The following is a 22,471-nucleotide window of genomic DNA, read 5'->3' on the forward strand; positions in this document are numbered from 1 at the left end:
ACTTCATGTAACACAGCATTGTTGGGTTTTAATAGCACAAATGAGCTATTTCCTCATTCACTGGCATTTGTTGGCGGTTTAAATTTACAGTTGCGTGCAAAAGTTTAGGCACCCCCCGATCACCGGACTTTCCTTCTGTTTGTTTGAAGTGAAAATAGGTGCATATTCTTGAGATCCACATGTTAAACGTAACAAATGAATAGAAATCATGCTCTAAAAGTTGCCCGTAGAGTATTTTTGTGCTTGTTTCTCGGCAAATAGTGACTACACAGTTTTTACGAGGCCAGTTTGTAGTGGAGAGCAGCCATGAAAGCTCGGCCAGTGGTGGACAATGAAGAAACCCCACGACAAGCAACGTGAAGAGGACCAACACTTTTATTTCAGAGCAGTTTCACGTTAGTCCCACAGTCTGATCTCTTACAGCAGCCAACAGTGGACCGGGTTTCAAAGCCAGGCAGTTTCTTTATCTCGCATCTTTAACATAAAGCCAAGAAGTGAAACAGTAAAAAATAAAAAAAAGTCACATCATTCACAAAACACAGTGACTTTGGTTGAGCGTGTCCAGGGGTTGAGGAGTTCAGAGGTCTTCAGCTTTGGCACAGGCGTGGCGGCGGAGACGGCGGCGGCGGCAGGTCACCTCAGTGACCGAGGGCAGGGTCGCGATGTAGCAGAGTGTCAGCTTGTCCAGCCAACCACACAGCTCTAATCCTCGCCACCACACAGCATTAGCAGAGTCTTACGGTAGTCTCCTGATGTGTCTCCCTGGAAACAGAGCACAAACCAAATACAGTGAAGCGGCTCCCAGCAACGCAATCGCAACACTCAACCAACACACAGCAGGAAAACTGGGGCAGCTGAGCGGAGCAGATCATAATCACGACTGTCAATTTCATCAACGTTGGCAAAGCACAACAGAGCAGACCTGCCAAGACGACCTAACAGAGAATAGTTCCATTTGTTTACATCAGAACAGAATATTTACAGCTCATGTACTTAAATAAGGGGTTAGAATTTAAGCAGTTAAACTGGGCATAATGATAATGACAACAACAAAAACATATTCCAACTGACTCATAACATTTTCTGTCCTTCTATATATTTAATGGACCCTCCTTCCCACAGATTTTGTCCATAATAATGCTAATACCTAAATCTGACCACCATCCACCAAAGAAACACTCTATCTATCTATCTATCTATCTATCTATCTATCTATAATAGCTGTATATATATATATATATATATATATATATATATATATATATAGATAGATAGATATATAAATATATATACATATGTGTGTTTATGTATAAAGTCACTCTCAGAACAAAACCTTGTGTGTATATTTTAGACATTTTTGTTTTCTTTCATGTATTTTATGTTTTTTTGATAAACATATTCTGCCATTTCAGCTGTTTTAAGATTTTATGATAAATGGAACAAAGAAATATCACTAAAATGACTTCAAAACCTTGTTTGCTTGTCTCCTGTAAAGTTATCATTTTGTTGTTTTGCGAGAATAACACATCCTCTACAGGTGACACGTATATTTCTGCACATTTAGATACACAATTGCTGCTGAGTTTAACATTATTAGAAGAAAAAGAATTCATTTTAATTTTGCGGCTTTTTTCCCATGATTACATTAAACTGATGTTAAGCAAATGAACAGAAACTGTGTTGTATTTTCTGTGTCTTCTCTGTAGAGGTTGTGTTCACTTATTTGTACATAGAGAATCAACAAAACGTGTAATTTGTCCAAACTTCTGTGTATGACTGTGCCGTTGATAAAAAAGCTTGTATCTCCAAAGTGCTACATCTGGATCGTTTCTATTGCTCCATTCAGCATGAAGTTTTAACACTGTAAAGACCCAACCTGCCTTTAAATTATACAAGACCAAAATGATGAAAATCAACTGTGCTGATGATGCAGTTCCACCTGTCCATCTGCTGGCTGGAGGTGTCCAGGAAGAGTTTGGAATTAAACTTAGCTCTTCAAACAAGTTCACAAGATGAAAACAACATTCTTGCTGCTTTTCACTGTTTTTGTATTTATTATCATTCAGTCTGATGAAGTCAGAACACGCTTACTGCCAAGATGAATGTTTTCAATAATGTGCTTGGATGCCTAAGACTTGTACACAGTACTGCACACAGACACAGAACTGTGCCAACGTTTAGGCACCAGAGGAAGCTAGAATTAGCACATATCCATTCAGTGAGTGTTTGTTGGAGTAGAAAAAAAGCACTAACAGTCCAACAAAGGCAAATAAAATAAACACAATAGGCAGAGATTGTATGCAGGTCGACACTATTAACTGTAGTTATCGTCCAACATCAGCTCATCTAATCTATAGCAAATCAAATGTTTCAGGGCGTCTATTTCCAGGAACAATCTGGAACCAAACTTTGTTCTTCATACAAGCTCACAAGATCAGCCTTTTTGAAAACAAAAGACTTTTTGATACTTTTTACTGCATCTATGTTTACTAGCATCTCTATATTTAAGCTTATTTGCGACTTAAATTGTGACAAATTAAACATTTGCACATAACCCCCATTAATAAGCAGTAATAATAATATAGTTTTAATGTATTTTTTATAGAATGGCGTGTTGGTTATGTATTAACCCTTAAAAAGTTTGGTCACTTGTGATGCACATTTTTTTTACAACAGTAACTTCCAGAATGTAGACTAGACACCAACAGTACCTTCTGTATGATTTTTTTCCATAGACAAGGGTGAATAAAATACCAAACTATTTTCAGGTTTTGTGCCTAGAAATTTGGTCACTACCTTTAAATATTGAGACATTCTGGACAAGCAATTCTACTGTAAACGAATCTCGATGCTATACGTCTTTCTCAGAATCATCCACAGCTCTGTTCACCATTCTGGATGATGACATTTCTCAACTGTGTTTGTGTTTACGACTTCAAACCTTCCTACGGACGATTTGAAACCTGTGCAGCACATAAACGCGCACGGTTTGTACAGTTTAGACGCCTGTTGTGTAAACGGGCGCGCGGCTCGGTGGAGTGAGAGATTTACGGCCGGTCCTTCACAAACTTGTTTACAGAAAAAACTAAATAAACTCCTTTATCGTTGTGGCATCTGTGCAGTGGCTGTCAACCGCGGTGCACAATGAGCTCGTGCACCTGCAACTTTGGGTGTTCTTCATGGACTTTTACGCAGCCTTGAAACGGTCTTGAAACTGTGCGCCGTTTCACACTATTGTACCACAACCCATTGGTGTCAAACATTAAAAAAAAAGAAAGAAAAAACATTCGGCATAGATTGCGTGAAGGTTATTATTTATCTTCAAAGGGGGTTTTGATGGTAAAGCCAGTATAGACCTGTTATAGAGCACTTCCTGTCACAATGCTCCACACCAGTCAAACACTGAGCGGAGAGAGAGGAAGTCAAGTGCACTGGGGAAATTCCTGAACAGCTGAGCTGAGCATGTACACCGCAGAAACCTGTCGAGCGCTCCGTTCCCCTCCACCCCGACCAAAAAGAGGATGTGCACTCGCAGTGAGACACCACAGGGTACAGGACGTTCACACACACAGCCGCTTCATTCATACATAAGCCGCACGGGCCACTGGCCGCCGCCGACGAGAGAAGAGGAACACTTACGACGAGAGCTTCTACCTGGATGAAGTCGTGCAGGGAGGCGTCGTGCGTCTCCTTGAATTCTTTGCGGATGTTGAAGAGGTCGATCTCCGAGCGGGACACCATGATGCGGATCAGGGCTCTGTCATCGGTACCGAGGCCCTGCAGAGAGAACAGGACCACACGCTTAGCAAGCGCTCGTCACAGAGATGAGGACCCCCCAAAACACAGCACATACACCCGCCCCATGACCTTTAGAGACCACAGCTACAACATCCTGTCTAGCATAAAAAAAGTACTGCGGGTATCAGTGTAGAACAATGGGTCCCCAAAACTAGAGCCAAAACTTAAGGTTAGCGCTAAAGTGCTTAAGTTAGTACTAAAAGTTAGTACTAATACATAAGTCCGAAAATACAGTGTTAGTTCTAACAGGTAATACTAATAAATTGTCCTAAAATTAGTCCTAAATAGTGTTAAAGTCGGTTCTAAGTCTTAGTACTAACAGATAGTACAAAAGTGCTAAAGCTACAACTAGGAGTTCATGCTAGCTCCTAAATTAGTGATACGGGTTAGTACTTAAACCCTTAATGTTAGGTCTAATAGGTAGTACTGGAGTGCAAAAGTCAGTACTAAGGGTTAGTACTAAGGTTAGCAATGAGTAGTCTTTGTACTAAAGGGGTAAGGTTAACAATAAAGGTTAGCACCCTTGTGATAAAGTACTAACATTGTGCTAACAGTCGATACTAAAATGCTGATGTTTTTGCTAAAAATTTGTACTAAAGAGTGAAAGTGAAAAGAAGTGAAAGAAGGTCCAACTTTTCACCACTGGTGCTAAGCGTTAGTACTAAAACACTACGATTAACAATAAGGGTCAGTACATATGTAATAAATTTATAGTACTAATGGCTAAAGTCTTAGAACTAAAGTGCTAGTACAAATAGATAATACTAACATATAAGTCCTAAAACTAGTAAAGTGTTAGTATTAATAGATAATGCTAACAGACAAGTCATGATATTAGTCATACACAGTCCTCATAATCCTGAAATTAAAACTTTCAATTACTAAAGTGCTTAAATTAGCACTAAGGTCTAGTCCTACAAAGCTAGTACCTAATAAATTTATACTTAAGTTTTTAAGGACATTAAGGTTAAAATACTCTACGAGTTAGAAATTAAGTGCTTTATGATAAATAATACTAATCCTAAAACTAGAACTAACAGTTAGTTCTAATTGTTAATGTTAGTACTAACAGATAATACTAAGTAGTAAAATGGGTATATAGTACTTAACTTACAGTTAGAAATAGTACTAAAAACTACTATAAAACTACTATGCAATAAAAACTTACTAAAAACTGCACTGAAAGTGCCAGAAGTGCCTAAGTACTAAAGTGCCAAATTTAGTACTTAACAGTAGCTATGAGGTACTATTGTAAGTACATTGGGTTAGTACTAAAGTTCTGTAGTAAGAACTTACTAAACACTATTGTGCTAATAATGTATTACTAGATACTAAGTCCTAAAAGTGCTTAATCTTAGTACTTAACATTAGTTATTAGATACTAACCCAAGTACAAAGTTAATAAACTAAACACTAAAGTGCTAATAAGGTATTACTAGATACTAAGTACTACAAGTACTAAACGTGTGTAACATTAGTACCTAACATTAGTTATTAGATACTAACCCAAGTACAAAGTTAATAAACTAAACACTAAAGTGCTAATAAGGTATTACTAGATACTAAGTACTACAAGTACTAAACGTGTGTAACATTAGTACCTAACATTAGTTATTAGATACTAACACAAGTACAAAGTTAATAAACTAAACACTAAAGTGCTAATAAGGTATTACTAAGTACTAAGTACTACAAGTACTAAAAGTGTGTAAGATTAGTACCTAACATTAGTTATTAGATACTAACCCAAGTACAAAGTTAATAAACTAAACACTAAAGTGCTAATAAGGTATTACTAGGTACTAAGTACTACAAGTACTAAAAGTGCTTAACGTTGGTACTTAATGCTAGTTATAAGACACTAACCCTAGTACTAAGCCTTGGTACTTACTATAATGTAAGTACCTAGGGTTAGTACCAAAGTGCTGTAGTAAGTTCTTAGTGTTAGTACTAAAGTGCTAATGTTAGTACTTAAACTTAGGGCTCAAGGGCTTACATTGGTCCTTAAACTTAGTACTGAAGTGCTTACATTAGTCCTTAGACTTAATACTAAAGTGCTAAAATTGCTACCAAGGGCTCTGTTGTTTCACTCATCAATCACGAATGATCTGTAACAGGGACTCTTTGCTAATTCATTAGCCTTAAACAATATGTTGTCATTTTACTAGCAGACCTCACTGACTCCTGCCTTAACTCTGAGGCCTAATTGCTTAGCAGTGAATGTGGGTGTACCTTCATGGCTTTGTACAGACGGTCCGCAAAGTAAGAGGGTTGGTTCTTCACGCTCCTCACTGAAACAAACATGTGGTATAACATTATGACCTTTGCAACACTTAAATCCAGAACTGCTAAATGAGAAAGGATGATTTCCTGTTTTTCAATAGATCTATCGCTGTATAGACTGAAAGGGTTCCTACCAATAGCAAGCATGACATTTTTCACATCTCCCGACATCTCCTTCTTGATGATCAGCTCAATGTCCTTATTGGTGCACCTGACGAACTCCTGGAACACTGCAGGGAAAATACCAAGACCTCAGCTACTGGAGGAAGGAAAACGTTTGGAGTAATTTCTTTTGTATTAGCGAGAAGGGCCTGGGTTCGTTTCCCGGCTGGGCGACTGGGGTCCTTTCTGTGTGGAGTTCGTATGTTCTCTCTGTGGGGTTCCTCCCACATTCCAAAGATGTGCAGTCAGGCCAACTGGACATGTTACATTTCCCTAGGTGTGAGTGAATGTATATGTCTGTCTGTCTGTGATGGACTAGGGACTTGTCCAGGGTGTTTCCTGCCATCTACCCAATGACTGCTGGGATAGGCTCCAGCACCCCTTGCGAGCCAAAAGGACAAGCAGTGTAGAAGATGAGTGTGTGTGTGTGTGTGTGTGTGTGTGTGTGTGTGTGTGTGTAGACCATTCATCGTGAAATTTGAGCACAATGCTAACGCATTATAAAATAACAGAAAAGGAGATACAAAGTTTTGTCTTTTCATTTCCCAAGTAATGGAAAAACTGCAGCAAGGTTTCAGCCCTTATTGAAGAGCCATTCAACATCTATTGTCATTGAAGCTGCACTATGTAAGACTTCTACTGTTAGACGTGTAAGAAGGTCCGGTTCATGTTCAGGTCTCAAATGCAAAATCAACATTAGGCCAATGAAGCTATGATGACAGAAGTGGACTAGAAGGAGGAAGTTCAAGAACAAACTTTAAGTTGGCTTGACGGAACCACTTCTATGGAATCCTTGTTAGTTGTTGCTACAACACTGCTCAAGAATCACTGGTGATTCCTAATATGTTGCTATTCCACTGCTATGTTTTCCAAGTTGGCTACTGAAGTGTAGCTATGCTGTTGTTACTTCTGGTGGTTGCTAAGGTGTTGCTAGGCCATCGCTGATATCCAAGGTGGTTGCTAAGGTGTTTCAAGGCTATTGCAATTTTATCCAAGGTGGTTGCTAATGTGTTGCCAGGCCGTTGCCATGCTATCCCAGGTGGTTGCTGAAGTGTTGCAATGCTATCTAAGATGGCTGCGAAGGTGTTGCTAGGCTGCTGCTATGTTATTCAAGACAGCTGCTAATATGTAGCTAGACTGTTGCTGCGATACCCCAGGTGGTTGCTCAGGTGTTGCTAGGCCATGTTGCTATGGTGTCACAGGTGATTGGTAAGGTGTTACTAGGCCATTGCTATGTTTTTCAAGGTGGTTGCTAAGGTGTAGCTATACTGTTGTTACTTCTGGTGGTTGCTAGGTGTTGCTAGATGTTTGCTGTGATATCCCAGATGATTTCGTAGGTGTTCCTCCAAATAAGTCTTACATAGTGCAGCTTTAAAGGCAAAAGCACTGAGCATTTGGTGACAGCATAAACAGTAAATGGCCAAGCAAATGGACATCAAGATTGACAATGTCTCAAAGTGTATTCTTTCACAAATGCTACTGTCAGTCCTGATTTTAGTCATTGTACGACTTGTGTACAGCAGTTAAACGGCAACCCGAGCAGTGAGTGGTTTTGCGTATGTGTTACCTCTCCTCAGGTGAGGGAAACTCCGTGTGCACAGAATACTCATGAACTTATCCATCATCTCATCAGAGTCAGCGTTGCACGCGTCACCAAGGGCCTGAAAAAGAGAAGAGACGCAGTCTTGACTTATAATTCCCTTTTCTTAAGGCCGTTACTCTGTAATGTTTGTGATTCGTGGGCTAACTGGAATCTTTTTAAAGGGTGCTAATATTCCTAACAATAAGTGTAAGCTATTAAGGGCTGTTTCCGTCAAGCAATTGACGTCATGTGAATTTATCCCACTGGTAGTTTACTCATTACAAATGTTAGCTTTCTCAGTGAGGAAGCCTCTGATTAAATACCAAGTTCCTTTTTTTAAAGTTAAACTTAGAATAATGTGAAGTTGCACCTAAAATTAGCTCACTCCCCCAAGAACCCTTTTTCACAACATAGATCTTTAGTCTTTAGCAACTGCAAAAACAACACCGTCCAGACGACATTAGGAAACTCCTCACTTACTTGGGCATCTTGCACTGCTTTGTCCAAGTCAGCAGGGCCTTCTTCACGACCTCCCTGAGGCACACAGCCAGTATGAGTTAAGCAGCCTGCTCATAAAACATTTTTAAAACAACCTAAAAGTAGCCAAAACAGCCAGCCAGTAACAGCCTACCTGCGCCAGGGAAACCAGGATCCGACAGAAGTGGCCTGAGGTGTCTGAGTGAATGGCATCCTCCAGGCTTTTCTTATAGGCTGGAAAGAAAATGATGGATATTAGCTTCCATTTAAACGTCATTTAATGTGGCAGATGTGGTATATGTTTCTTAAAATGGCCATTTTTTCAAATAAAAGAGTTTGTAACCATGGTCAAAACTTCAAAACATGCCCGGTCCAAGTTAACAGGTCCTCTAAAGGAAACACAATTAATTATGACATTTTTAGCTAATTTTAGTGCACAATTTCTATTTAAAATAAATGTAAAATAATAAAACATACACAGTACTGTGTCATAGCTTTTGCACAAGCCATGTATTTTTTATTTTGTTAAATAAATGTGCAGTAATGTGTGTGTTCTCTGCGGAGGATGCATTTTCACTTAGAAAAACAATAAAATGCCATTTCACCAGGGGCGCCTAAACATTTGCACACAACTGTATATCCACCTATTCAACCCTAATCCTGCAGAATTTATTAGTCCTGCTTTTTGAGTAAGGTCAAACACAGGACAGCCAATCTGAACAGAGGACATTTACATAACGTTGCTGTCCAGAGAAAAGCAAGGATCTCCAACATAGTAACTTTACAGGAGAGGGCAAAAACACTTGTACCTTTCAATGTAAATCAATGTAAAAAGATTTTTTTCCAAGGGATTATACAGCATTTCTATTGATCCATGCATCATGAAATTCTAAGACAATGTACAATGTAAAGGACAACCAGTGTGTTTAAACGATGTCGAAAACTAAAAATCTCCTTGTCGTCGCCGCTCTGATCGCCACTAGGGGGCGTTTCAAAGTCATGATAATGAAGGAAAAGCATGGAAGAAAAATAGAGAGTGTAATGGGGGCAGTAAGTGTGCTATTTTACCTTTATTTAATGTGAGAGCAAAACGTACAATGAAAATAAAAATGTAAATTTAAACTTCTTTCATAAATGTTCTCAACGTTGGAGCAAGTTAGCTCGCTCCTTCTCACTAGCAAGCAGGCCAACGTAACAAGTAACCTTAAAGCTCCACATGAGTTAACTTTGGTTCCCAAACGTAACAAAAAAAAATTCAATAGTAATATTAGGTAAAAGAGAGCAAGTCTCTCTAACTTTAACGTGGCAAACATGCTTGCCGTTCGTGGTGAAGACTCTACTTAGGTCGTCATTGATAATTATCACAGCAAATGTCAAATTCTTTACAGTTTCTAGTCTAAAGACTGAAAAACAGACCATTTTTTGAGGATAATCTTCATGGTCAGAACATTACAAACACTTTTCCAAACAGTGGAACATTTCACAAATCTCTCATGGGATAGGGGGGAGAAAGTTTCCCAGGTTGGCTGTTTTTACCAGCAGTGCTCTCATACACACAGCATGGCAATATTCACACCTTTAAAAGAAAAGAAAAGATTATCTTTAGCTTTCTGGTGACAAATGCTAGTCAATCTGGTTACTGGTGCTAAACTCATCAACGTCAGCTGGTATGATCAGTAAACATTAGCTGGCTTAGTAGGTCAGTGATGGATCACACAGCCTTACTGCCATCACAACCGGCCACATCCATGTCTGATTATACCACAGTATTCAGACACCAGCTAGCAGACGTCTGCGTTGTCGTGCCTAAAGGGAGGCCGTTGTTTGTCTGGTGTGAGAGAATCACGCTGCAGTTCATGCCGCCGAGGTCCATCTTTTTCGTCTTGTTTCAACCACTCTAGTTCTCTACAGTGACCTCAATACGGCTGTGCTGTGTGTTTGAGTGCTGCTTCAAGTTAGCCAGCTGCTAAAACCAGCTAGCCCGAGAAGATATTCTCCCACTCTCCAGAGCCACACATAGAGCCTTCCTCAGTTGGCTTTTGTTCCAATCAGGGCTGTATCTTGCATGAACCCACTTCTTTTATAGCTTGGAAAGGAATAACAGTGCTGTAGTTGTGTGGAGCAGACGTGAATCAATGCTGCTAAAGCTGGTTAGGATCTTAGGACAGAAGTAGGTTTGCTGCAGGACAGTAACGTTACAGTTAGGCCGCTTATCTCCTCACTCACACTTGGTGACAGGAGAACAGATCACTAAACTGAAACAGTGAAGGTATAGCCCCACATTTCAGACGTTTACGTCTAAGTATACGAGTATATATAGACCCATTTTAGTCCCCATGCCCTCCCTCCTCAAGTCACAATAAAAAAGTGAGAAGAAGTGAGCCCTCTTGTGGTGAACGCAGAGTAGTGTCACTTTTTTTTACAGTGCAAACCACCACCGGGGCTGTCACTAGCAGTGTGAGAATGCTCTACTACATCAAACATTTATCAAACATTTCTTATCTTTCTATCGAGGAACGTTTCACCGCGATCATTACTTTTATCGTTTTATTGCCAAGCCCTATCTCAACTCTTGCCAGCTTGGCAGGCTCATTTGCATAAAGTAAAAACCCGCAGAATTGTTTCGTCTCAGATTTCGGTGAGGCACATTACATTGTGCCATAACTGTCATGCATTGTGCGGAACCATTAAATTAAAAGAACAGAAGAAAAATAATAATAAAAAAACATTTTTATTTTAATAAAACAAGAAAAAGTCCTGAGTAAAATAATATAAATAAATAAACAAACAAATAAATAAATATTTAAGGTAAATACAGGATATGGGCCCTTTAAGACCATGATACATTACTGTGCTTTTGGGAAAGAGGTCCCTGGCCAGGTGTCTGTACAGTCCAGGCAGGGTTTAAATTACACTGAGCATTTTATTACTTTAGAGATACTTTAGATTTTTGGACTGAACTCAATGTGTATATTTGTTAAAGCCTAACAGCACAGTGTGTGAGTCTCACTGATAGCATGTACTGCTGCTGCCCTCTGGAGGACATTAGTAGTACAACAGGACACATTTAAGGTCCTTCAGGACAGTAAACCAAAGGAATGTAGTCATCTCAGTGAGATTTAAAATTTAACTAGATGTGCATTTCCTGAAGGAACTGCAAGAGTGCTTCAAAAGAGCTGCAAGTGTGTTTGTGTGTGTTTCTGTGTAGGTGAACAACACTTCTTTATGTATGTGTGTGTGTGTGTGTGTCTGTGTGTGTCTGTGTGTGTGAGAGGGAGAGATGTATGTGTTTGGGGGGGGAGTCATTCATTCAAATGAACTGTAACTGTTATGCAGCTCTTAGTGGAGAAGCCTTGTTTGAGTCCGATTTGAGTCATAACTCGGGAATTGTTTACTCTATTGCTTAACCAGAAAGATGGTGTGAGATAAGACCCTTTGAGGATTATTTTGGTATAATGTTTTGTGGATTGAGAAGAAAATGTCTGAGTTATGACGAGTTAAACACAGAGAAAATCTTGAAATAAGCAGAGTAACTGAGTGAAATACTTTAGTAACTGAGTGAAATACTTTAGTAACTGAGTGAAATATGCCAGTGTCTTAGTGAAATACTTTAGTAACTGATAGAAATATGCCAGTGGCTGAGAGAAATACGCCAGTGGCTGAGAGAAATATGCCAGTGGCTGAGTGAAATACGCCAGTGGCTGAGTGAAATACGCCAGTGGCTGAGAGAAATACGCCAGTGGCTGAGAGAAATACGCCAGTGGCTGAGAGAAATACGCCAGTGGCTGAGAGAAATATGCCAGTAGATGAGAGAAATACGCCAGTGGCTGAGAGAAATATGCCAGTAGATGAGAGAAATACGCCAGTGGCTGAGAGAAATATGCCAGTAGATGAGAGAAATACGCCAGTGGCTGAGAGAAATATGCCAGTAGATGAGAGAAATACGCCAGTGTCTTAGTGAAATACTTTAGTAACTGATAGAAATATGCCAGTGGCTGAGTGAAATATGCCAGTGGCTGAGTGAAATACGCCAGTAGATGAGAGAAATACGCCAGTGGCTGAGAGAAATATGCCAGTGGCTGAGTGAAATATGCCAGTGGCTGAGAGAAATATGCCAGTGGCTGAGTGAAATACGCCAGTGGCTGAGTGAAATACGCCAGTGGCTGAGTGAAATATGCCAGTGGCTGAGAGAAATATGCCAGTGGCTGAGAGAAATATGCCAGTGGCTGAGTGAAATATGCCAGTGGATGAGAGAAATATGCCAGTGGATGAGAGAAATATGCCAGTGGATGAGAGAAATACGCCAGTGGCTGAGTGAAATACGCCAGTGGATGAGAGAAATACGCCAGTGGCTGAGAGAAATATGCCAGTGGCTGAGAGAAATACGCCAGTGGCTGAGAGAAATACGCCAGTGGCTGAGAGAAATACGCCAGTGGCTGAGTGAAATACGCCAGTGGCTGAGAGAAATACGCCAGTGGCTGAGTGAAATACGCCAGTGGCTGAGAGAAATACGCCAGTGGATGAGTGAAATATGCCAGTGGATGAGAGAAATATGCCAGTGGCTGAGTGAAATACGCCAGTGGCTGAGAGAAATATGCCAGTGGCTCAGAGAAATACGCCAGTGGCTGAGAGAAATATGCCAGTGGCTGAGTGAAATACGCCAGTGGCTGAGAGAAATACGCCAGTGGCTGAGTGAAATACGCCAGTGGCTGAGAGAAATACGCCAGTGGATGAGTGAAATATGCCAGTGGATGAGAGAAATATGCCAGTGGCTGAGTGAAATACGCCAGTGGCTGAGAGAAATACGCCAGTGGCTGAGAGAAATATGCCAGTGGCTGAGTGAAATACGCCAGTGGCTGAGAGAAATATGCCAGTGGCTGACAGAAATACGCCAGTGGATGAGTGAAATACGCCAGTGGCTGAGTGAAATACGCCAGTGGCTGAGTGAAATACGCCAGTGGCTGAGTGAAATATGCCAGTGGCTGAGAGAAATACGCCAGTGGCTGAGAGAAATACGCCAGTGGCTGAGTGAAATATGCCAGTGGCTGAGAGAAATACGCCAGTGGCTGAGAGAAATATGCCAGTAGCTGAGAGAAATATGCCAGTAGCTGAGAGAAATATGCCAGTGGCTGAGAGAAATACGCCAGTGGCTGAGAGAAATATGCCAGTAGCTGAGAGAAATATGCCAGTGGCTGAGAGAAATATGCCAGTAGCTGAGAGAAATACGCCAGTGGCTGAGAGAAATACGCCAGTGGCTGAGTGAAATACGCCAGTAGCTGAGAGAAATACGCCAGTGGCTGAGTGAAATACGCCAGTGGCTGAGTGAAATATGCCAGTGGCTGAGAGAAATACGCCAGTGGCTGAGAGAAATATGCCAGTAGCTGAGAGAAATATGCCAGTAGCTGAGAGAAATATGCCAGTGGCTGAGAGAAATACGCCAGTGGCTGAGAGAAATATGCCAGTAGCTGAGAGAAATATGCCAGTGGCTGAGAGAAATATGCCAGTAGCTGAGAGAAATATGCCAGTGGCTGAGAGAAATATGCCAGTGGATGAGAGAAATATGCCAGTGGATGAGAGAAATATGCCAGTGGCTGAGAGAAATATGCCAGTGGCTGAGAGAAATATGCCAGTGGCTGAGTGAAATACGCCAGTGGCTGAGTGAAATATGCCAGTGGCTGAGAGAAATACGCCAGTGGCTGAGTGAAATATGCCAGTAGCTGAGAGAAATATGCCAGTAGCTGAGAGAAATATGCCAGTGGCTGAGAGAAATACGCCAGTGGCTGAGAGAAATATGCCAGTAGCTGAGAGAAATATGCCAGTAGCTGAGAGAAATATGCCAGTGGCTGAGAGAAATACGCCAGTGGCTGAGAGAAATATGCCAGTAGCTGAGAGAAATATGCCAGTGGCTGAGAGAAATATGCCAGTAGCTGAGAGAAATATGCCAGTGGATGAGAGAAATATGCCAGTGGATGAGAGAAATATGCCAGTGGCTGAGAGAAATATGCCAGTAGCTGAGAGAAATATGCCAGTGGCTGAGAGAAATACGCCAGTGGCTGAGAGAAATATGCCAGTAGCTGAGAGAAATATGCCAGTGGCTGAGAGAAATATGCCAGTGGATGAGAGAAATATGGCAGTGGATGAGAGAAATATGCCAGTGGCTGAGAGAAATATGCCAGTGGATGAGAGAAATATGCCAGTGGCTGAGAGAAATATGCCAGTGGCTGAGAGAAATATGCCAGTGGCTGAGTGAAATACGCCAGTGGCTGAGTGAAATATGCCAGTGGCTGAGAGAAATACGCCAGTGGCTGAGTGAAATATGCCAGTAGCTGAGAGAAATATGCCAGTAGCTGAGAGAAATATGCCAGTGGCTGAGAGAAATACGCCAGTGGCTGAGAGAAATATGCCAGTGGCTGAGAGAAATATGCCAGTAGCTGAGAGAAATATGCCAGTGGCTGAGAGAAATACGCCAGTGGCTGAGAGAAATATGCCAGTAGCTGAGAGAAATATGCCAGTGGCTGAGAGAAATATGCCAGTAGCTGAGAGAAATATGCCAGTGGATGAGAGAAATATGCCAGTGGATGAGAGAAATATGCCAGTGGCTGAGAGAAATATGCCAGTAGCTGAGAGAAATATGCCAGTGGCTGAGAGAAATACGCCAGTGGCTGAGAGAAATATGCCAGTAGCTGAGAGAAATATGCCAGTGGCTGAGAGAAATATGCCAGTGGATGAGAGAAATATGGCAGTGGATGAGAGAAATATGCCAGTGGCTGAGAGAAATATGCCAGTGGATGAGAGAAATATGCCAGTGGCTGAGAGAAATATGCCAGTGGCTGAGAGAAATACGCCAGTGGATGAGAGAAATATGCCAGTGGATGAGAGAAATACGCCAGTGGATGAGAGAAATACGCCAGTGGCTGAGAGAAATACGCCAGTGGATGAGAGAAATACGCCAGTGGCTGAGTGAAATACGCCAGTGGCTGAGAGAAATACGCCAGTGGCTGAGAGAAATACGCCAGTAGATGAGAGAAATATGCCAGTGGATGAGAGAAATATGCCAGTGGCTGAGTGAAATATGCCAGTGGCTGAGAGAAATATGCCAGTGGCTGAGAGAAATATGCCAGTGGATGAGAGAAATACGCCAGTGGCTGAGTGAAATACGCCAGTGGCTGAGAGAAATACGCCAGTGGCTGAGTGAAATACGCCAGTGGCTGAGTGAAATACGCCAGTGGCTGAGAGAAATACGCCAGTGGATGAGAGAAATATGCCAGTGGCTGAGTGAAATACGCCAGTGGCTGAGTGAAATATGCCAGTGGCTGAGTGAAATACGCCAGTGGCTGAGTGAAATACGCCAGTGGCTGAGAGAAATACGCCAGTGGCTGAGAGAAATACGCCAGTGGCTGAGTGAAATACGCCAGTGGCTGAGAGAAATATGCCAGTGGCTGAGAGAAATACGCCAGTGGCTGAGAGAAATATGCCAGTAGCTGAGAGAAATATGCCAGTGGCTGAGAGAAATATGCCAGTGGATGAGAGAAATATGGCAGTGGATGAGAGAAATATGCCAGTGGCTGAGAGAAATATGCCAGTGGATGAGAGAAATATGCCAGTGGCTGAGAGAAATATGCCAGTGGCTGAGAGAAATACGCCAGTGGATGAGAGAAATATGCCAGTGGATGAGAGAAATACGCCAGTGGATGAGAGAAATACGCCAGTGGCTGAGAGAAATACGCCAGTGGATGAGAGAAATACGCCAGTGGCTGAGTGAAATACGCCAGTGGCTGAGAGAAATACGCCAGTGGCTGAGAGAAATACGCCAGTAGATGAGAGAAATATGCCAGTGGATGAGAGAAATATGCCAGTGGCTGAGTGAAATATGCCAGTGGCTGAGAGAAATATGCCAGTGGCTGAGAGAAATATGCCAGTGGATGAGAGAAATATGCCAGTGGCTGAGTGAAATACGCCAGTGGCTGAGAGAAATACGCCAGTGGCTGAGTGAAATACGCCAGTGGCTGAGTGAAATACGCCAGTGGCTGAGAGAAATACGCCAGTGGATGAGAGAAATATGCCAGTGGCTGAGTGAAATACGCCAGTGGCTGAGTGAAATATGCCAGTGGCTGAGTGAAATACGCCAGTGGCTGAGTGAAATACGCCAGTGGCTGAGAGAAATACGCCAGTGGCTGAGAGAAATACGCCAGTGGCTGAGTGAAATACGCCAGTGGCTGAGAGAAATATGCCAGTGGCTGAGAGAAATATGCCAGTGGCTGAGAGAAATATGCCAGTGGCTGAGTGAAATACGCCAGTGGCTGAGTGAAATACGCCAGTGGCTGAGAGAAATACGCCAGTGGCTGAGAGAAATACGCCAGTGGCTGAGTGAAATACGCCAGTGGCTGAGAGAAATATGCCAGTGGCTGAGAGAAATATGCCAGTGGATGAGAGAAATATGCCAGTGGCTGAGTGAAATATGCCAGTGGCTGAGAGAAATATGCCAGTAGCTGAGAGAAATATGCCAGTAGCTGAGAGAAATATGCCAGTGGCTGAGAGAAATATGCCAGTAGCTGAGAGAAATACGCCAGTGGCTGAGTGAAATACGCCAGTGGCTGAGAGAAATATGCCAGTGGCTGAGAGAAATATGCCAGTGGCTGAGTGAAATATGCCAGTGGCTGAGAGAAATATGTCAGTGGCTGAGTGAAATATGCCAGTGGCTGAGAGAAATATGCCAGTGGATGAGAGAAATATGCCAGTGGCTGAGTGAAATATGCCAGTGGCTGAGAGAAATACGCCAGTGGCTGAGAGAAATACGCCAGTGGCTGAGTGAAATACGCCAGTGGCTGAGTGAAATACGCCAGTGGCTGAGAGAAATACGCCAGTGGCTGAGTGAAATACGCCAGTGGCTGAGAGAAATACGCCAGTGGCTGAGAGAAATATGCCAGTGGCTGAGAGAAATACGCCAGTGGCTGAGTGAAATACGCCAGTGGCTGAGTGAAATACGCCAGTGGCTGAGAGAAATACGCCAGTGGCTGAGTGAAATACGCCAGTGGCTGAGAGAAATATGCCAGTGGCTGAGTGAAATACGCCAGTAGATGAGAGAAATATGCCAGTGGCTGAGAGAAATACGCCAGTGGCTGAGAGAAATACGCCAGTGGCTGAGTGAAATACGCCAGTAGATGAGAGAAATATGCCAGTGGCTGAGAGAAATATGCCAGTGGCTGAGAGAAATACGCCAGTGGCTGAGAGAAATACGCCAGTGGCTGAGAGAAATACGCCAGTGGCTGAGTGAAATACGCCAGTGGCTGAGTGAAATATGCCAGTGGCTGAGAGAAATACGCCAGTGGCTGAGTGAAATACGCCAGTGGCTGAGTGAAATACGCCAGTGGCTGAGAGAAATACGCCAGTGGCTGAGTGAAATACGCCAGTGGCTGAGTGAAATACGCCAGTGGCTGAGAGAAATACGTCAGTGGCTGAGTGAAATACGCCAGTGGCTGAGAGAAATACGCCAGTGGCTGAGAGAAATATGCCAGTGGCTGAGAGAAATATGCCAGTGGATGAGAGAAATATGCCAGTGGCTGAGTGAAATATGCCAGTGGCTGAGAGAAATACGCCAGTGGCTGAGAGAAATACGCCAGTGGCTGAGTGAAATACGCCAGTGGCTGAGAGAAATACGCCAGTGGCTGAGAGAAATACGCCAGTGGCTGAGAGAAATACGCCAGTGGCTGAGAGAAATACGCCAGTGGCTGAGTGAAATACGCCAGTGGCTGAGAGAAATACGCCAGTAGATGAGAGAAATACTTTAGTAACTGATAGAAATATGCCAGTGGCTGAGAGAAATACGCCAGTGGCTGAGAGAAATATGCCAGTAGATGAGAGAAATACGCCAGTGGCTGAGAGAAATACGCCAGTGGCTGAGAGAAATACTTTAGTAACTGATAGAAATATGCCAGTGGCTGAGAGAAATACGCCAGTGGCTGAGAGAAATATGCCAGTAGATGAGAGAAATACGCCAGTAGATGAGAGAAATACGCCAGTGGCTGATAGAAATATGCCAGTGGCTGAGAGAAATATGCCAGTGGCTGAGTGAAATACGCCAGTGGCTGAGGGAAATATGCCAGTGGCTGAGAGAAATATGCCAGTGGCTGAGTGAAATACGCCAGTAGATGAGAGAAATACGCCAGTGGCTGAGAGAAATATGCCAGTGGCTGAGAGAAATATGCCAGTGGCTGAGTGAAATATGCCAGTGGCTGAGAGAAATATGCCAGTGGCTGAGTGAAATACGCCAGTAGATGAGAGAAATACGCCAGTGGCTGAGAGAAATATGCCAGTGGCTGAGAGAAATATGCCAGTGGCTGAGTGAAATATGCCAGTGGCTGAGTGAAATACGCCAGTAGATGAGAGAAATACGCCAGTGGCTGAGAGAAATACGCCAGTGGCTGAGAGAAATATGCCAGTGGCTGAGTGAAATATGCCAGTGGCTGGGTGAAATATGCCAGTGGCTGAGAGAAATATGCCAGTGGCTGAGTGAAATATGCCAGTGGCTGAGAGAAATATGCCAGTGGCTGAGTGAAATATGCCAGTGGCTGGGTGAAATACGCCAGTAGATGAGAGAAATACGCCAGTCGATGAGAGAAATACGCCAGTGGCTGAGAGAAATACGCCAGTGGCTGAGAGAAATATGCCAGTGGCTGAGAGAAATATGCCAGTGGCTGAGAGAAATATGCCAGTGGCTGAGAGAAATACGCCAGTGGCTGAGTGAAATACGCCAGTGGCTGAGAGAAATATGCCAGTAGCTGAGAGAAATATGCCAGTGGCTGAGAGAAATACGCCAGTGGATGAGAGAAATACGCCAGTGGATGAGTGAAATATGCCAGTGGCTGAGTGAAATACGCCAGTGGCTGAGTGAAATATGCCAGTAGCTGAGAGAAATACGCCAGTGGATGAGAGAAATACGCCAGTGGATGAGAGAAATACGCCAGTGGATGAGTGAAATACGCCAGTGGCTGAGAGAAATACGCCAGTGGATGAGTGAAATATGCCAGTGGCTGAGAGAAATATGCCAGTTGCTGAGAGAAATATGCCAGTGGCTGAGTGAAATATGCCAGTGGCTGAGAGAAATATGCCAGTGGCTGAGTGAAATATGCCAGTGGCTGAGAGAAATATGCCAGTGGCTGAGAGAAATATGCCAGTGGCTGAGTGAAATACGCCAGTGGCTGAGAGAAATACGCCAGTAGATGAGAGAAATATGCCAGTGGCTGAGAGAAATACGCCAGTGGCTGAGAGAAATATGCCAGTGGCTGAGAGAAATATGCCAGTGGCTGAGTGAAATATGCCAGTGGCTGAGAGAAATATGCCAGTGGCTGAGTGAAATATGCCAGTGGCTGAGAGAAATATGCCAGTGGCTGAGTGAAATATGCCAGTAGATGAGAGAAATACGCCAGTGGCTGAGAGAAATACGCCAGTGGATGAGTGAAATACGCCAGTGGCTGAGTGAAATATGCCAGTGGATGAGAGAAATACGCCAGTGGATGAGTGAAATACGCCAGTGGATGAGTGAAATATGCCAGTGGATGAGAGAAATACGCCAGTGGCTGAGAGAAATACGCCAGTGGCTGAGAGAAATATGCCAGTGGCTGAGTGAAATATGCCAGTGGCTGAGTGAAATATGCCAGTGGCTGAGTAAAATATGCCAGTGGCTGAGTGAAATATGCCAGTGGCTGAGAGAAATACGCCAGTGGCTGAGAGAAATATGCCAGTGGCTGAGAGAAATATGCCAGTGGCTGAGTAAAATATGCCAGTGGCTGAGTGAAATATGCCAGTGGCTGAGTGAAATATGCCAGTGGCTGAGAGAAATACGCCAGTGGCTGAGTGAAATACGCCAGTGGCTGAGAGAAATACGCCAGTGGATGAGTGAAATATGCCAGTGGATGAGTGAAATATGCCAGTGGATGAGAGAAATATGCCAGTGGCTGAGAGAAATACGCCAGTAGATGAGTGAAATACGCCAGTGGCTGAGAGAAATACGCCAGTGGATGAGTGAAATACGCCAGTGGCTGAGAGAAATACGCCAGTGGCTGAGAGAAATATGCCAGTGGCTGAGTGAAATATGCCAGTGGCTGAGTGAAATACGCCAGTAGATGAGAGAAATACGCCAGTGGATGAGTGAAATATGCCAGTGGATGAGAGAAATATGCCAGTGGCTGAGAGAAATATGCCAGTAGATGAGAGAAATACGCCAGTGGCTGAGAGAAATACGCCAGTGGATGAGTGAAATACGCCAGTGGCTGAGTGAAATATGTCAGTGGCTGAGTGAAATACGCCAGTGGCTGAGTGAAATACGCCAGTAGATGAGAGAGATATGCCAGTAGATGAGAGAAATACGCCAGTGGATGAGTGAAATACGCCAGTGGATGAGTGAAATACGCCAGTGGCTGAGTGAAATATGCCAGTGGCTGAGTGAAATATGCCAGTGGCTGAGAGAAATATGCCAGTGGCTGAGTGAAATATGCCAGTGGCTGAGAGAAATACGCCAGTGGCTGAGTGAAATACGCCAGTGGCTGAGAGAAATACGCCAGTGGCTGAGAGAAATACGCCAGTGGCTGAGAGAAATACGCCAGTAGATGAGAGAAATATGCCAGTGGATGAGAGAAATATGCCAGTGGCTGAGTGAAATATGCCAGTGGCTGAGAGAAATACGCCAGTGGCTGAGAGAAATACGCCAGTGGCTGAGTGAAATACGCCAGTGGCTGAGAGAAATACGCCAGTGGCTGAGAGAAATACGCCAGTGGCTGAGAGAAATACGCCAGTGGCTGAGAGAAATACGCCAGTAGATGAGAGAAATATGCCAGTGGATGAGAGAAATATGCCAGTGGCTGAGTGAAATATGCCAGTGGCTGAGAGAAATATGCCAGTGGCTGAGAGAAATATGCCAGTGGATGAGAGAAATATGCCAGTGGCTGAGTGAAATACGCCAGTGGCTGAGTGAAATACGCCAGTGGCTGAGAGAAATACGCCAGTGGCTGAGAGAAATACGCCAGTGGCTGAGTGAAATACGCCAGTGGCTGAGAGAAATATGCCAGTGGCTGAGAGAAATATGCCAGTGGATGAGAGAAATATGCCAGTGGCTGAGTGAAATATGCCAGTGGCTGAGAGAAATATGCCAGTAGCTGAGAGAAATATGCCAGTAGCTGAGAGAAATATGCCAGTGGCTGAGAGAAATATGCCAGTAGCTGAGAGAAATATGCCAGTGGCTGAGTGAAATACGCCAGTGGCTGAGAGAAATATGCCAGTGGCTGAGAGAAATATGCCAGTGGCTGAGTGAAATATGCCAGTGGCTGAGAGAAATATGCCAGTGGCTGAGTGAAATATGCCAGTGGCTGAGAGAAATATGCCAGTGGCTGAGTGAAATATGCCAGTGGCTGAGAGAAATATGCCAGTGGATGAGAGAAATATGCCAGTGGCTGAGTGAAATATGCCAGTGGCTGAGAGAAATACGCCAGTGGCTGAGAGAAATACGCCAGTGGCTGAGTGAAATACGCCAGTGGCTGAGTGAAATACGCCAGTGGCTGAGAGAAATACGCCAGTGGCTGAGTGAAATACGCCAGTGGCTGAGAGAAATATGCCAGTGGCTGAGAGAAATATGCCAGTGGATGAGAGAAATATGCCAGTGGCTGAGTGAAATATGCCAGTGGCTGAGAGAAATACGCCAGTGGCTGAGAGAAATACGCCAGTGGCTGAGTGAAATACGCCAGTGGCTGAGAGAAATACGCCAGTGGCTGAGTGAAATACGCCAGTAGATGAGAGAAATATGCCAGTGGCTGAGAGAAATACGCCAGTGGCTGAGAGAAATACGCCAGTGGCTGAGAGAAATACGCCAGTGGCTGAGTGAAATACGCCAGTGGCTGAGTGAAATATGCCAGTGGCTGAGAGAAATATGCCAGTGGCTGAGTGAAATATGCCAGTGGCTGAGTGAAATACGCCAGTGGCTGAGAGAAATACGCCAGTGGCTGAGTGAAATACGCCAGTGGCTGAGTGAAATACGCCAGTGGCTGAGAGAAATACGCCAGTGGCTGAGTGAAATACGCCAGTGGCTGAGAGAAATACGCCAGTGGCTGAGAGAAATATGCCAGTGGCTGAGAGAAATATGCCAGTGGATGAGAGAAATATGCCAGTGGCTGAGTGAAA

The 22,471-nt window shown here is 43.5% G+C and overlaps 1 protein-coding gene across 4 annotated transcripts in view; it reads right to left on the reverse strand.

Moving 5' to 3' along the window:
• Positions 1–357: 357 nt before the first annotated feature.
• Positions 358–22,471, reverse strand: part of anxa6 (annexin A6) — a 70,447-nt gene continuing 48,333 nt past the window's right edge. For 2 of the 4 annotated variants that reach the window (XM_017687407.2, XM_037543027.1), the window contains 7 exons: positions 8,457–8,536; positions 8,306–8,359; positions 7,811–7,904; positions 6,216–6,311; positions 6,031–6,089; positions 3,655–3,777; positions 358–762 (listed from right to left, as the gene is read on the reverse strand). In XM_017687407.2, coding sequence (XP_017542896.1) covers positions 703–762; positions 3,655–3,777; positions 6,031–6,089; positions 6,216–6,311; positions 7,811–7,904; positions 8,306–8,359; positions 8,457–8,536 — 566 coding nt within the window. In that variant the 3' untranslated portion in view covers positions 358–702. Of the gene's footprint in view, positions 763–3,639; positions 3,778–6,030; positions 6,090–6,215; positions 6,312–7,810; positions 7,905–8,305; positions 8,360–8,456; positions 8,537–22,471 lie in introns of all 4 variants that reach the window. The other 2 variants (XM_017687406.2, XM_037543026.1) reach the window with 1 other exon arrangement.

This window comes from Pygocentrus nattereri, chromosome 11 (genome assembly GCF_015220715.1).
Source record: "Pygocentrus nattereri isolate fPygNat1 chromosome 11, fPygNat1.pri, whole genome shotgun sequence".
NCBI classification, from domain to species: Eukaryota; Metazoa; Chordata; class Actinopteri; order Characiformes; family Serrasalmidae; genus Pygocentrus; species Pygocentrus nattereri.